This window comes from Rhincodon typus, chromosome 15 (genome assembly GCF_021869965.1).
Source record: "Rhincodon typus isolate 14 chromosome 15, sRhiTyp1.1, whole genome shotgun sequence".
Taxonomy (NCBI): Eukaryota; Metazoa; Chordata; class Chondrichthyes; order Orectolobiformes; family Rhincodontidae; genus Rhincodon; species Rhincodon typus.
In genome coordinates this window covers 55,735,857-55,749,446 of record NC_063346.1, presented here as the reverse complement: position 1 = coordinate 55,749,446, position 13,590 = coordinate 55,735,857, and the positions used below count along the sequence as shown (strand labels likewise).

The following is a 13,590-nucleotide window of genomic DNA, read 5'->3' as shown; positions in this document are numbered from 1 at the left end:
GTCAGTATCCCTCAGTCCCACACTGTCTCTGTATCCAGTCAGTATCCTTCAGTCCCACACTGTGTCCTGTATCCAGTCAGTATCTCTCAGTCCCACACTGCCTCTGTATCCAGTCAGTATCTCTCTGTCCCACACTGTCTCTGTATCCAGTCAGTATCGCTCAGTCCCACAAAAGTTGCTGGAAAAGTTCAGCACATCTGGCAGCATCTCTGAAGAAAAAGTCAGAGTTAACGTTTTGGGTCCGGTGACCCATCCTCAGAACTATTCGTTCAGTTTTCTCTCAGTCCCACGCTATGTCTGTATCCGGTCAGTATCTCGCAATCCCATGCAGTGTTACGCTTTTTTTTATCCCTGTTATCAGTCATTTCAGTTTGTGTAACAATAATAAAACAACTGATATATGACTAGCCACTAACTTCAATCAGAGTAACATAATTTTAATCACTGAAATCTCACTATAACCTCATAGTTAAGCACAGCCAATCCTGTGTAAATAATGCTGCCACTATAATTGGCCTTTCTAAATAAGTGCAAAACCACTCATTTTGAAACCAGCATGTCTCTCACAGGCCTTTTTGTGTTTTATCAATATGAGCTGTTACATTTCCGCCACTCACTTTTAAAGCTTTGTGCATTCGTTTTGCTCATTCTGCATCCTGCGTTGGGCATTTTTGTTCTAAAAATAAGGCTGTGCACCACTGGGTGTATGCAAAGGACTAGAATATTTTTGGGATGAGCAATGGTTCAATACTGAATGTCTTGACTCCTGCTCCATGGCTTTGCCCCCAAAAACAAAGCTTACCCTAGTGCCTTGAGAAAGGAATGCTCTTCTGGTTTACCAAGGTAGAAAGGCACTGGAGGAAGGTTATGTGATCCATAAACTCCAAAACAGACTCATTGGACCAAATGGTTTGTTTCCAAACTGTAATAATTCTACTTAACTCCTTCTTTCCCCCATTATTTCTTATTGTGCTGCCTTCTGCTGAAAGCACTGTCTGAGATGATACAGTCAGTGTGTGTAAGCTTTCCTACATGTGACTCCAGATAGATGGGCCCTGTCCAATCCTGTCCTCACCCAGCATCCACCCATGGTCACCCTAGTTTTTCCCTTCTTCTGTGGAATGTGGGCGTCGCTGGCTGGGCCAGTATTTACTGCCCGTCTCTTGTTGCCCTTGAGAAGGTGGTGATGAGCTGCCTTCTTGAATCGCTGCAATCCACCTGCTGTCGGTTGTCCCACAAAGCCCTTTAGGGACCGAATTCCAGTATTTAGACCCAGTGAAAGTGAAGGAATGGCAATATATTTCCAAGTCAGGATGGTGAAGCCACACTTCACCTGCACTTCCCAGAATCTAGTCTACTGTATTTGCTGCTCACAATGTGGTCTCCTCTACATTGGGGAAATGAAACGTAGACTAGGTGACCGCTTCACAGAACATCTACGTTCTGCTCACAAAAAAGATCCTGAACTGCCTGTTGCCTGCCACTTTAACGCACCACCCTGTTCCCTGGCCAACATCTCTGTCTCTGGCTTGCAGCAGTGTTCCAGCGAACCTCAAGACAAGCCGGAAGAACAACACCTCATTTTCCGCTTGGGGACCGTGCAGCCCTCCAGACTGAATATCGAGTTCAATAATTTTAGGATCTAAACTCTCCCATGTCCCCGTCCCCTAACCCACACACCAGGCTTTGCTACCACGTAGCCAGCCATTACACACCCCCTGTTGTTAGTCACTAACAGTCCTCATTAACAACTATTCACCCTCCCAGCCTGATCGTTAGCAATTCTTTGTCTGCCCAACTGCTCTTCTCTCTCTTTAGGCTCTATCCTATCATTTACTCCCTACCCAATCCCCCTCCCCTTTTTTCTGCATATAAACTGACATTTTCCCAGCCACCATCAGTTCTGAGGAAGGGTCACCGAACCCGAAACGTTAACGTTGACTTTTTCTTCACAGACGCTGCCAGACCTGCTGAGCTTTTCCAGCAACTTTGTTTTTGTTCCAGTATTCAACCATACTCCTGACTTGCACACTTGGATAGGCTTTGGGGAGTTAAGACCTAATGCCTTTGACCTAATGTGTGATAATTAGTATTTTAAAGTTGAGGTCACTATCTTTTCATTGTCTCCCTAGCTCTGGAAGGGCCAATTGCCCCCAGCAATAGAGTGACATTTCCTCCTGATTTCAGAAATGAACATGTCTGTCAATATCTCACTGGCAGCTAGCTAAGTGGGTTAGCAATTACCTTCTAATCAGACCCAGTCATAAAACAGCCCTGGCTAGTCAGTATGGCTGTGACTCTGAATGGAATTTTGTATCGATTTCTGCAGGAATGAATTACGTACCGTTTCCAACGTGGAAACAAGTCACTTTGCTCGACCTTTCTATGTTGGTTTATCCTCTACTTAAACAGGGATCAAAATCTCAGAGATAGTGGGAACTGCAGATGCTGGAGAATCTGAGATAACAAGGTGTAGAGCTGGATGAACACAGCAGGCCAAGCAGCATCAGAGGAGCAGGAAAGCTGACGTTTCGGGTCTGGACCCTTCTTCAGAAATCAAAATCCCATATGTTCCCAAACGACCCAAGTCTTCAACTTTTATCTTTAATCATTGACTTAGTCTCTGCTTTATTAGCAATGACAAAATATGAATTGAAGAAAGGTTTTCAAACCGACAGCTCACTGTTGCACATGTTAGGGAGAGCACACCCTGTCAAGGACATGATCATAGCTTCCTATTTTATCAGCGGGGAATGAATTCACCATCCTACCACGCCCTCCTCTGCATCATGCCCTCAAAGATAAATGGAGTAACATGAAAACAGAGAAGTGCTGGAGAAATTCAGCAGTTTGGCAGTATCTGTGGAGACAGAAGCAGGGTTAACGTTTCAAGTCCAATATGCCTCTCCTTCAGAACATCCACAGTATTTCGCTTTTAAATGAAGCTGCAGAGCAGAACCTAGATCTAACCTTTGATCCTGTATTATTCAGCCTTGACCTTTTGCTTTTCTGTTCACGATCCTGCCATAATCAGGGATCTTTAAGCTATCCATTGCATTTTCCTGGCAATCATAAGATACAGGAGCAGAATTAGGCCATTGAGCCCATCAAGTCTCCTCACCATTCGATTATCGCTGATACGTTTCTCACCCCATTCTCCTGTCTTCTCCCTGTAACCCTTGCTCCCCCTTACTAATCAGGAACCTGTGTATCTCTGTCTTAAATAGACTCAATGACTTGGCCTCCACAGCCCTCTGCAGCAATGAGTTCCACAGATTCACCACCCTGGCTGGAGAAATTCCTCCTCACCTCACTTCTGAAGGGCCATTCCATCACTCTGAGGCTGTGCCCTCAGGCCCTAGTCCCTCTTACTAGTGGAAATATATTCTCCCTTTCCTCTCTATCCAGGCCTCTCAGTATGCTGTAAGTTTCAATCAGATCCTTCCTCATCCTTCTAAACTCCATCTAGTACAGACCCAGAGTCCTCATATGACAAGTGCTTCATTCCCGGGATCATTCTTGTAAACCTCCTCTGGATCCCCTCCAATGCCAGCACATCCTTTAGATACAGGACCCAAAACGACACATAATATTCTAAATGCAATCTGACCAGTGCCTTATGCAGACTCAGCAGTACATCTCTGCTCTTGTATTCTAGCCCTCTTAAATGCCAACATTGCATTTGCCTTCCTAACTGCCAGCTAACCTGCATGATAATCTTGGGAGTCCTGAACTAGGACTCTCAAGTCCCTTTGTGCTTCAGTTTTCTGAAGCCTTTCCCAATTTATAAAAGAGTCTATCCTTTATTATTTCTACCAAAGTGTATAACGTCATACTTTCCCACACTGTATTCCATCTGCCACTTCTTTGCCAACTCTCCTAGCTTGTCCAAGTCCTTCTGCAGCCTCCCCGCTCCCTTAACATTATCTGTCCCTCCACCTATCTTTGTGTCATCTGCAAACTTAGCAACAATACCCTCAGTTCCTTCATCCAGATCATTAATGTATGATGTGAATAGTTGTGGTCCCAACATGGATTCTTGCGGAATTCCACTAGTCACTGGCTGCCATCCTGAAAAAGACCCTTTTATCCCTGCTCTCTGCCTTCTGCCAGTCAGCCAATCCCCTATCCATGCCAACACTTTGCCACTAACACCATGGGCTCTTAGCTTAATTACCGCCCTCCTGTACAGCATCTTGTCAAAGGCCTTCTGGAAATCCAAATAGACTACATCCACTGGCTCTCCTTTGTCTAACTTGCTCGTATTTCCTCAAAGAATTCCAATGGATTTGTCAAACAGGACCTCTCCTTGACGAAGCCGTGCTGACTCATCTGTGTTTTGCCATGCACTTCCAAATAGTCTGCAATCCCACCTATAATTATGGGCACTAAAATGTTATCAACAACTGAGGTTAGGCTAACCAGCCTATTGTTCCTGTCTTCTTCTTCCTCCCTCCCTTCTTAAACAGGGGTGTTACATGAGCCATTTTCCAGTCCTTTGGGACCCTCCCTGACTCCAGTGATTCCTGAAAGATCACCACCAATGCCTCCACAATCTCCTCAGCTATCTTCTTCAGAACTCTGGGGTGTATTCCATCTGGTCCGGGTGATTTATCCACCTTCAGACCTTTCAGCTTCCCCAGCACCATGTTCTTAGTGATGGACACTCCACTCACCTCTGTGCTCCAACTCTCTTGACATTCTCATTCCAAGTATGTCCAGCTTTTTCTCAACCTGTTTGCCACCACATCGTTAGTTGCGAGTTTCCAAGATCCTGTTCCATGTATTTGTGTGGCCACCCTTGACTCTGATGCTGCATTCCTGCCTATCAATCAGAAACTCACGACTACAAGCGCCATTCCATTGAGTTTACAACATAGCCCAACACTTCAATGAAAGACGGAGAGAGGGCTATGGTGGTGCCAACTTTCATCTAACGTGTTAAACCAAGTTCCTCCCTGCCCTTTCCAGTGTGTGTAAATATTTTTGAAGACTTTTCATTTATTTTGTTGCTGAATGTGTGGGAACTTGTTGCACACAAATTGCTGCATTTTATACAATTAAACAGGGATTGCATTTCAAAAGTACTTAATTGACATGTTCAGGCTGTTTCAATTGCTATACAAATGCAATTCTTACTTTATACAGAAAATTCCATCTTTTCTGCTTCCTCTTGGGAGACTTCTGACTTTCCATTCGTGGCTTTCAGTCATGCATTCAAAAATCCTTTCACATACATCAAGCAATTCTGCAGGCGTTCGAAGAGACTGGACCAAGTCCTTTTTGAATCTTTATTTCACTCTTTTTTTGAATGATTCCCAAAGTATTCATGCCCTGTTGAAAGTGAACTCCCAAAACAATAAAAGCAAAGGAGAATTTTCAGTTTAGGTGTAAAGTAGCATATCCTAGTTCTCGTTGCACAAGTTTTCTGCATTGATTTCATGCTTCAAGTTCACTAGCAACATTGCAAATTAGGCAGGTTAAGTTAGCGGCAACTTGGATGAGACCTTGCAGATGGTAGTGTTCCCATGTATCTCCTGCCTTTGTCCTTCTAGGGCTCAGAAAGTTATGTTAAAGAAGCCTTGGTGAGTTACTGAAGTGTAACTTGTAGATGCCACACCTTACTGTGACTGTGTGTTATTGGTAGAAGGAGTGAGTATTTAAGGTGATATATTAGAAATCCTACAGCGTGCAAGCAGGTCATTCAGCCCATCAGGTCCACTCACTCTTTGAAGAGCATCCCATCCAGACCCACCCCCATGCCCAATCCCTGTAACCTTGCAGTTTCCATGGCCAAGCCACCTAATCTGCAGATTCTTGGACTGTGGGAGGCATGAAGAAAATGTGCAAACTCCGCACAGACAGTCACCCGAGGGTGGAATTGAACCCGGGTCCCTGGAGCTATGACACACTAGTGCTAACCACTGAGTCTCTGTGCCACCAGTAGTTGAGGTCAATGAAGTAAGCTCTTTGCCCTCGATGGTCTTGAGCTGCTTGAATGTTTTTGGAGATGCACTCATCTCAGCAAATGGGGAGCATTCCATCACATTCCTGACTTGTATCTTGTAGATGGAACAAAGAACAATGAACAGTACAGCACAGTACAGGCCCTTCGGCCCACGATGTTGTGCTGAAATTTTACCCTAATCCTAAGGTCTATCTATCCTCCACCCCTACCTTATACTATCATCCACATGCCCATTTAATAGCCGCTTAAATGCCCCTAATGAGGCCGACTCCCCTACCCGCTCCGGCAATGCATTCCATGCCCCGACCACTCTCTGAGTGAAGAACCTAACTCTGATGTCTCCCCTATAGCTACCTCCACTCACTTTAAAACTATGCCTCCTCGTAATAGCTACCTCCACCCTAGGAAAAAGTCTCTGGCTGTCTACTCTATCTATACCTCTGATCATTTTGTACACATCTATCAAGTCACCTCTCATCCTTCGTCGTTCTAAAGAGAAAAGCCCTAGCTCTCTCAAACTTTCCTTGTAAGACCTTCCCTCCATTCCAGGTAACATCCTGGTAAATCTCCTCTGCACCTTTTCCAAATCTTCCATATCTTTCCTGTAATGAGGTGACCAGAATTGGACACAATACCCCAGATGTGGCCGAACCAGGCTTTTGTATAGCTGGAGCATAACTTCACGGCTCTTGAACTCAATCCCTCTATTAATGAAAGCTAACACACCATACGCCTTCTTAACAACTCTATCCACCTGGGTGGCAGCTTTCAGGGAACTGTGGACATGAACCCCAAGATCCCCCTGCTCCTCCACACTGCCAAGAATCTTTCCGTTAACCCTGCATTCTGATTTCAAGTTTTTCCTTCCAAAATGAATCACCCCTGCATCCTATCAATGTCCCTTTGTAACCTAGAACAGCCCTCCGCACTATCCACAACGCGACCCACCTTCGTATCATCCACGAATTTACTAATCCACCCTTCCACTCCTTCATCCAAATCATTTACAAAAATCACAAATAGAAGAGGACCCAGGACAGATCCTTCTGGTACACCACTCGTAACTGAGCACCATGTTGAGTATTTTCCGTCCACTACCACCCTTTGTCTTCTAAGGGTCAGCCAATTCTGAATCCAATCTGCCACATTTCCCCCTATCCCATGCCTTCTTACTTTCTGCATGAGCCTACCATGGGGAACCTTATCAAATGCCCTACTTAAATCCATGTATACCACATCCACTGCTCTACCTTCATCCACATGTTTGGTCACCTCTTCAAAGAATTCAGTAAGGTTTGTGAGGCATGATCTACCCCTCACAAATCCATGCTGACTATCACGAATAAAACTGTGCCTTTCCAAGTGATCATAAATCCTATTTCTCAGAGCCCTTTCCAATAATTTTCCCACCACTGATGTAAGACGAACTAACCTGTAATTTCTGGGGTTATCGTTATTCCGTTTTTTGAACAAGGGAATAACGTTTGCTTCTCTCCAATCTTCCGGCACTATACCTGTGGACAGTGAGGAAGAAAAGATCATCACCAAAGGCCCTGCGATCTCTTCCCTTGCTTCGCATAGAATCCTTGGATAAATCCCATCAGGCCAGGGGGACTTATCTATCTTCAACTTCCTCAGAATTCCTAGCACACCTTCCTTACTAACATCCACCTCCTCTAGCCTATCAGCCTGTTTCACACTCTCCTCCTCTGCAACTAGGTCCCTCTCAGTTGTGAATACCGAAGAAAAGGATTCATTAAGGACCTCTCCTATCTCTTTAGGCTCCGTGCACAAATTCCCTTTACAATCCTGGATCAGCCCTACCCTTTCTCTGGTCATTCTCTTATTCCTCACGTACGTGTGAAAAGCCTTGGAGTATTCCTTTATCCTATCTGCCAAGGTTTTCTCATGCCCCCTTATAGCTCTCCTAAGCCCTTTCTTCAGCTCTTTCCTGGATAACTTGTATCCCTCTAGAGCCTTTTCCGTTCCTTGTTTCCTAAACCTTACATAAGCATCCTTCTTCCTCTTAACCAGTCGTTCAAACTCTCTTGAGAACCAAGGCTCCCTCATTCAACTGCATCTTCCCTGCCTGCTAGGGACAAATATATTGAGCACATGCAGTATGCATTGCTTAAACAATCTCCACATTTCTATAGTGCTCTTCCCTGACAGCATCTATTCCCATTTTATGTTACCCAGTTCTTGCCTAATAGAATTATAATTACCCTTCCCCCAATTATAAACCTTACCCTGCTGTATGTACCTATGCTTTTCCATGACTATTGTAAAAGTAACAGAGTTATGATCGCTACCACCAAAATGCTCTCCTACCAACAGGTCTAACACTTGGCCCGGTTCATTGCCAAGCACCAAATCCAAAGTGGCCTCTCCTCATGTTGGTCTATCTACACACTGTGTCAGGAATCCTTCCTGAACGCATTGGACAAAATCCGCTCCATCTGAACTATTACGACTAAAAAGTTTCCAATCAATATTTGGAAAGTTGAAGCCACCCATGACTACAACCCTGTGACTTCTGCACCTTTCCAGTATCTGCCTCCCAATCCGCTCCTCCACTTCTTTGCTACTATTAGAGGGTCTGTAAAAAACCCCCAACAAAGTGACTGCTCCTTTCTTGTTCTGGACCTCAACCCAAACTGACTCTGCGGACATATCATTCTCGAACTGCCTTTCAGTAGCTGCTATACTAGCCCTGACTAGCAATGCCACTCCCCCGCCTCTTTTTCCACCCTCCCTATTTCTTTTAAAGCATCTAAATCCCGGAACTTCCAACAACCATTCCTATCCCTGAGTTACCCAAGTTTTTGCAATGGCCACAACATCGTAGTTCCAAGATGGGTTTGGAGAGTCAGGATGGTATTTCTAGCCTCAATTGCTGTTGTAGCCACTATGTTTATAAGGCTGGTCCAGCTCAGTTTCTGATCAATACCCATCGACCAAACTCCCCACCACTCCAGAGTGGCAATAGAAGATAATCCAGTAATCATGATACTATCGAAGATTATGATGGGGTGGTTGGACTCGTTGTTGCTGGAGATGGCTATTACCTTGCACAGTTGTTCTTTTTCCCCATCAAACACTTCCAGGACAGGTACTGCGCGGCGTTGCAAAGCCATCAGAAACTAGCCATCAGAATAGATGAACGTCAGCTAGCAACAAAATGACATGATGAACTTTCCTTCATATCAGTACACTCAGACAATGAAGGCCATCAGTTTAACTAGGACAAGGTAACCATAGTAGCCCAAGCCAAACATAGACACACACAGGAATTCCTAGAGGCATGGTTCTCCACCCATACTTCAATCAACAAACATATAGAATTGGACCCCATATACAAGCCCATACAGATCAAAACCGGAAATGTCAGTACTCACCATAACGGAACGGACAGTATAAATTCCAAGCAAAGTAGAACAACATCGCTTCCCCAGAGACCTCACTGATGATGTCACTGAGCATGGTGACGAAACGTCTGAACGAGAACAAGCCAGCTCGGCGAGCATGTCAACAACCTCACCCACAACCCGAGCTACAGATCTTTGCCAAAACTGTAAAGCTCCTCTACTCTTTTAAACTGGAAGTATAGTTCTCTCCACATTGTCCCCATCGAAAACTCCCAGGTCAAGTTCAACGCAGAGTTTGACACTGAGTAAAGTTCCTTCAAATCTTTTAAATGGAAAGAAAACTGAAAGTAAAGGTCTTTCTACACTGTCTCCATTAAACTCTCCCAGGATAGGGACAGCATAGGGGCTAACAGCAGAGTAAAGCTTTGTCTACACTGTCCCCATCAAACATCCCAAAGCAAGTACAGCATTGAGTTCAATACAAAGTAAAGCTTACTCTACATTTTTAAACAGAAAGTTAATGTCTCTTGACACTGTCTTCATCAAATGCTCCTAGGACAGGCACAGCACATAGTGAGTAATGCTCCATCTACTCTTTTAAACTGAAAGTAAAGCTCTCTCCAATTACACGGTTGTCTGTTTGCTACTTGTTCAGCATACTTTGATGCACGCAGGCACAGACTGCTTCGTGTGCATGGAGTTGTGAGCGGAATTGATCATTGTGCATCAAACAGTGAACATCCACATTTGTGAGAGAAAGTCATGTTGGGGCCTGATGTTTCTGCTGGCCTTGACCTCTAAGGTGGAAGAGGTGGCAGGTCGGGAAGGTGCTATCAAAGGAGCCTTGGAGGATATTTCCAGTGCATCTTGTGCACTTGCTGCCATTGTGCATTGATGACAGAAGGAGTGAATATTGGAGGTGTTAGATGGAGTGCCAATCAATGGGCCACTTTATCCTGGATGGTGTCAAGCTTCTTAAGTGTTGTTGGAGCTGTTCCCATCCAATCAAGTGCGGAGTATTCCATCACACTCCTGACTTGTGCCTTGTAGATGGAGACAGTCTCTGAGAGCTGAGTTAGTGGCCACAGAATTCCTAGTCTCTGACCACTTCTTATCGATATAGCATTTCTACAGCTAGTCAATACAGTGTGGAGCTGGAGGAACATAGCAGGTCAGGCAGCATCAGATGAGCAGGAAAGTCGACATTTTGGGTTTACACCCTTCATCAGGACTTTTCCTGCTCCTCTGATGCTGCCTGACCTGCTGTGTTCCTCCAACTCCACACTGTATTGACTCTGACTCCAGCATCTGCAGTTCTTTCTATTTCCATTTCTACAGCTAGTCCAGTTCAGCTTCTCCTCAATGGTAACCACAAGGATGTTGGTAGCGGCAGGTTATCGTTGACTTAAGTGTCACTTAATAACACAACAGACGAAAGCTTCCATCAGCTTGCTGAGGCGGTAATTGGCCAGGTAGGATGGTCCTGTGTTTTTGTACACAGGACATACACGGCCAATTTTCCACATTATTGGGACGATGCCAATGTTGTAACTGTACTAGGACAGCATGTTTAGGGACATAGCAGAGCAAGTCTTTGGTAATATTGCTGGAATATTGTCAAGGCCCATGGTCTTCACAGTGTCCAACATCTCCAACTGTTCCTTGATACCGTGTGGATTGCATTGGCTAAAGCCTGGAATCTGTAATATTCAGGACTTCAGGAGGAGGCTGAGACGGATCATCCACTCAGAACTTCTGGCTGAACATGGTTGACAGTAATTCTATCTTGTCTTTTGCTTTGATGTGAAAGGCTCCTCCATCACTGACGATTTGTGGAGCCTTCTCTTTTTAGTTGTTTAATTGTCCATGCTGTTCATGACTGCATATGGTAGGATTGCAGAATTTAGCTATGATCCATTGGGTTGTGGGATCCTTAGCTCTGTCTATTGCTGTTTAGCATGCAAGTAGTCCTGTGTTGTAGTTTGACCAGGTTAACATATCGTTTTGAGGTATGCCTGGTACTGCTCCTGACATGTCCACCTGTACTCCTCATTGAACCAGGTTTGATCACCGGGTCCTATGGCAATGGTAGAGTGGGGGACATACTGGGCCATTAGATTACAGATTCTGGTTAAATACAGTTCTGCTGATGACGATTGATAGCACTTCATTTGCAGTTTTAAGTTGCTAGATCTGTTAATAAGGAGGACTTTTTAGGATCAACAGGGCTGTGGGTAATATTATTGTTTCTGATGCTTGGTCAATGCTTCTGGTTTTATTCCTTTTCTTTAGGCTTTGTAGCAGTTTGATACAATTGAGAGGCTGCTATGGCTACAAGCAAAGTTCTATGGGTCTGGAATGGCATTTAGGCCATACCAGTGGCAGATTTTCATTTCTTAAGGTCATTTTAGGACCTGATGGTTTTTGATGACAATTGCTAGTGGTTTCATAATTACTATTAGACTAGTTTTTGATTTAGTCACAGAACTAAATTTACCATCTGACATACGAGATTTGAACCCACGCTTCACAATGCTTTAACATAGGTCTTTGGATTACCAGTCCAGTGACAATAGAATGAAGCCACCACCTCCCCAAAACATGACAAATGTGGAATGAAGGTGGTTGGCAGAAGACCTTGGAGGGAGGTTGGTGGAGGGGTTTGGGCAGCTGAGCTGAAATCTTCTTTTATTTGGAACGTTGTTGTAAGAAAACAAGGAAAAGAAGCAGGTGGAAGACATTTGGCGCCTCAAGCTTACCCTGCCTTTCAATGAGATCAGGGCTGATAAACCTCAGGTCTCAATTCCTATTTCATATCAATATTTCACAGCCTTCAAACTTGGGATGTTGAAGATGGATTCCTAACCTCACCCCAATATTCCATCCTTTGTGGAGGGTATGGGAGGGTTGCAGAAGGAGTGTGGGTTTAAAGACAGTTCCTAAGGCAGGCAGGTTTCTGGTTTTTGGGGAGCATGTTTTTAATACACGGTCCCTGAGGTAGGCAGTAGGATGTTTTGCATTTCTTGATATTTCAGTGATTTGCAGATGTTCCCTGGCTAGATCTGGGTGGTTTTGTGACATGTGGGGAAAGTGGCAGTTTGCAGATGCTGCCTGAGAACCGCAGTTTGCACTTTGCTGGGACTGTGGTGTTTTGATGATGCTCCTTCACTGGTACTCCTGTTTGTGCTTTGCTGGGAGGGTGGCGGTTTGAGAACTGTCCCTTGATGGGTATGGTCGGTGCTGTTTGCTCACTGCATTTGAGGGCAGCTGTTTGAGGATGCTTCCTGGCTGGGGCTTGCTGTTTGAGCTTTGCGGAGAGGGAGGCAGTTTAAGGGCACTCCCTGGTGGGTGCAGTTTGCTCTTTGCGGAGAGGGGTGGAGTTTGAGAACACTCCCTGACTGGGACCTGGGGTGGGGGGACTGTTTGCGCTTCGCGGAGAGGGTGGCGGTTGGAGGACGCTCCCTGGCTGGGACCTGGGGCAGTTGGCAGTTTGCGCTTTGCGGAGAGGGTGGCGGTTTGAGGACGCTCCCTGGCCGGGACTGTTTGCGCTTCGCGGAGAGGGTGGCGGTTTGAGGACGCTCCCTGGCCGGGGCCCGGCTTGGGTCAAATCAGTCCCGGCGTGCTGCGCGCTGCTAACGGCTACCGACCGAGAGAGAGAGGGATAGAGACAGAGAGAAGGATAGAGGGAGGGAGTGAGTGAGTGAGGAAATAAAGTGAGTGTGTTGGTGAAGATGGCCGAGGCCTTACCGCAGACTCCGAGCAGGCATGAGAAGAGCCTAGGACTCCTCACCACCAAGTTCGTGTCCCTGCTGCAGGAGGCCAAGGACGGGGTGCTCGACCTGAAAGTGGTGAGAGGGGGGGGGGGGGGGTAAACCGGGGGGGGGGGGGGGGGGATTCATCCCCCCCCCCGGGGTAAGGACCACCGGGAGACCGGCATCTCCGCCGGCTCCGGGAGAGGAATGAGGAGGGGTTTTTTTTTTGGGGGGGGGGGGGGGGGAAAAGGGGGGGGGGCAGCTAGAAACCCAAAACCCCCACCACCACCACCCCCCCCCCACAAACCGGAGACACCGGGGAGGCCGCGCGGCCCTGGGTCGGGTGGTGGGGGGGAGAGCACGTGCTCAACCTCCCGGTGCAGCGCGTCCGCTTCCACCTCACCCCCCCCCATATCACCCACATTGGTATCGTCCTACTCACCTATCCATCCCCCCCCCACATTCCCCACTGACCACTCCCCCCCACATATTCTCCCCCCCC

The 13,590-nt window shown here is 46.1% G+C and overlaps 1 protein-coding gene and 1 long non-coding RNA gene across 2 annotated transcripts in view; one reads left to right on the top strand and one right to left on the bottom strand.

The window, feature by feature from the left end:
* LOC125485028 overlaps positions 1 to 7,482 on the bottom strand; it is a 9,867-nt gene extending 2,385 nt beyond the window's left edge. Inside the window, exons 1-2 of the long non-coding RNA XR_007263805.1 lie at positions 7,401 to 7,482; positions 5,140 to 5,334 (exon numbers count right to left, since the gene is read on the bottom strand). This is a non-coding gene — a long non-coding RNA (uncharacterized LOC125485028). The remainder of the gene's footprint in view (positions 1 to 5,139; positions 5,335 to 7,400) is intronic.
* A 5,463-nt stretch (positions 7,483 to 12,945) lies between these two features.
* e2f4 (E2F transcription factor 4) overlaps positions 12,946 to 13,590 on the top strand; it is a 98,929-nt gene continuing 98,284 nt past the window's right edge. The window contains exon 1 of the mRNA XM_020518358.2: positions 12,946 to 13,184. Coding sequence (XP_020373947.2) covers positions 13,068 to 13,184 — 117 coding nt within the window. The 5' untranslated portion in view covers positions 12,946 to 13,067. The remainder of the gene's footprint in view (positions 13,185 to 13,590) is intronic.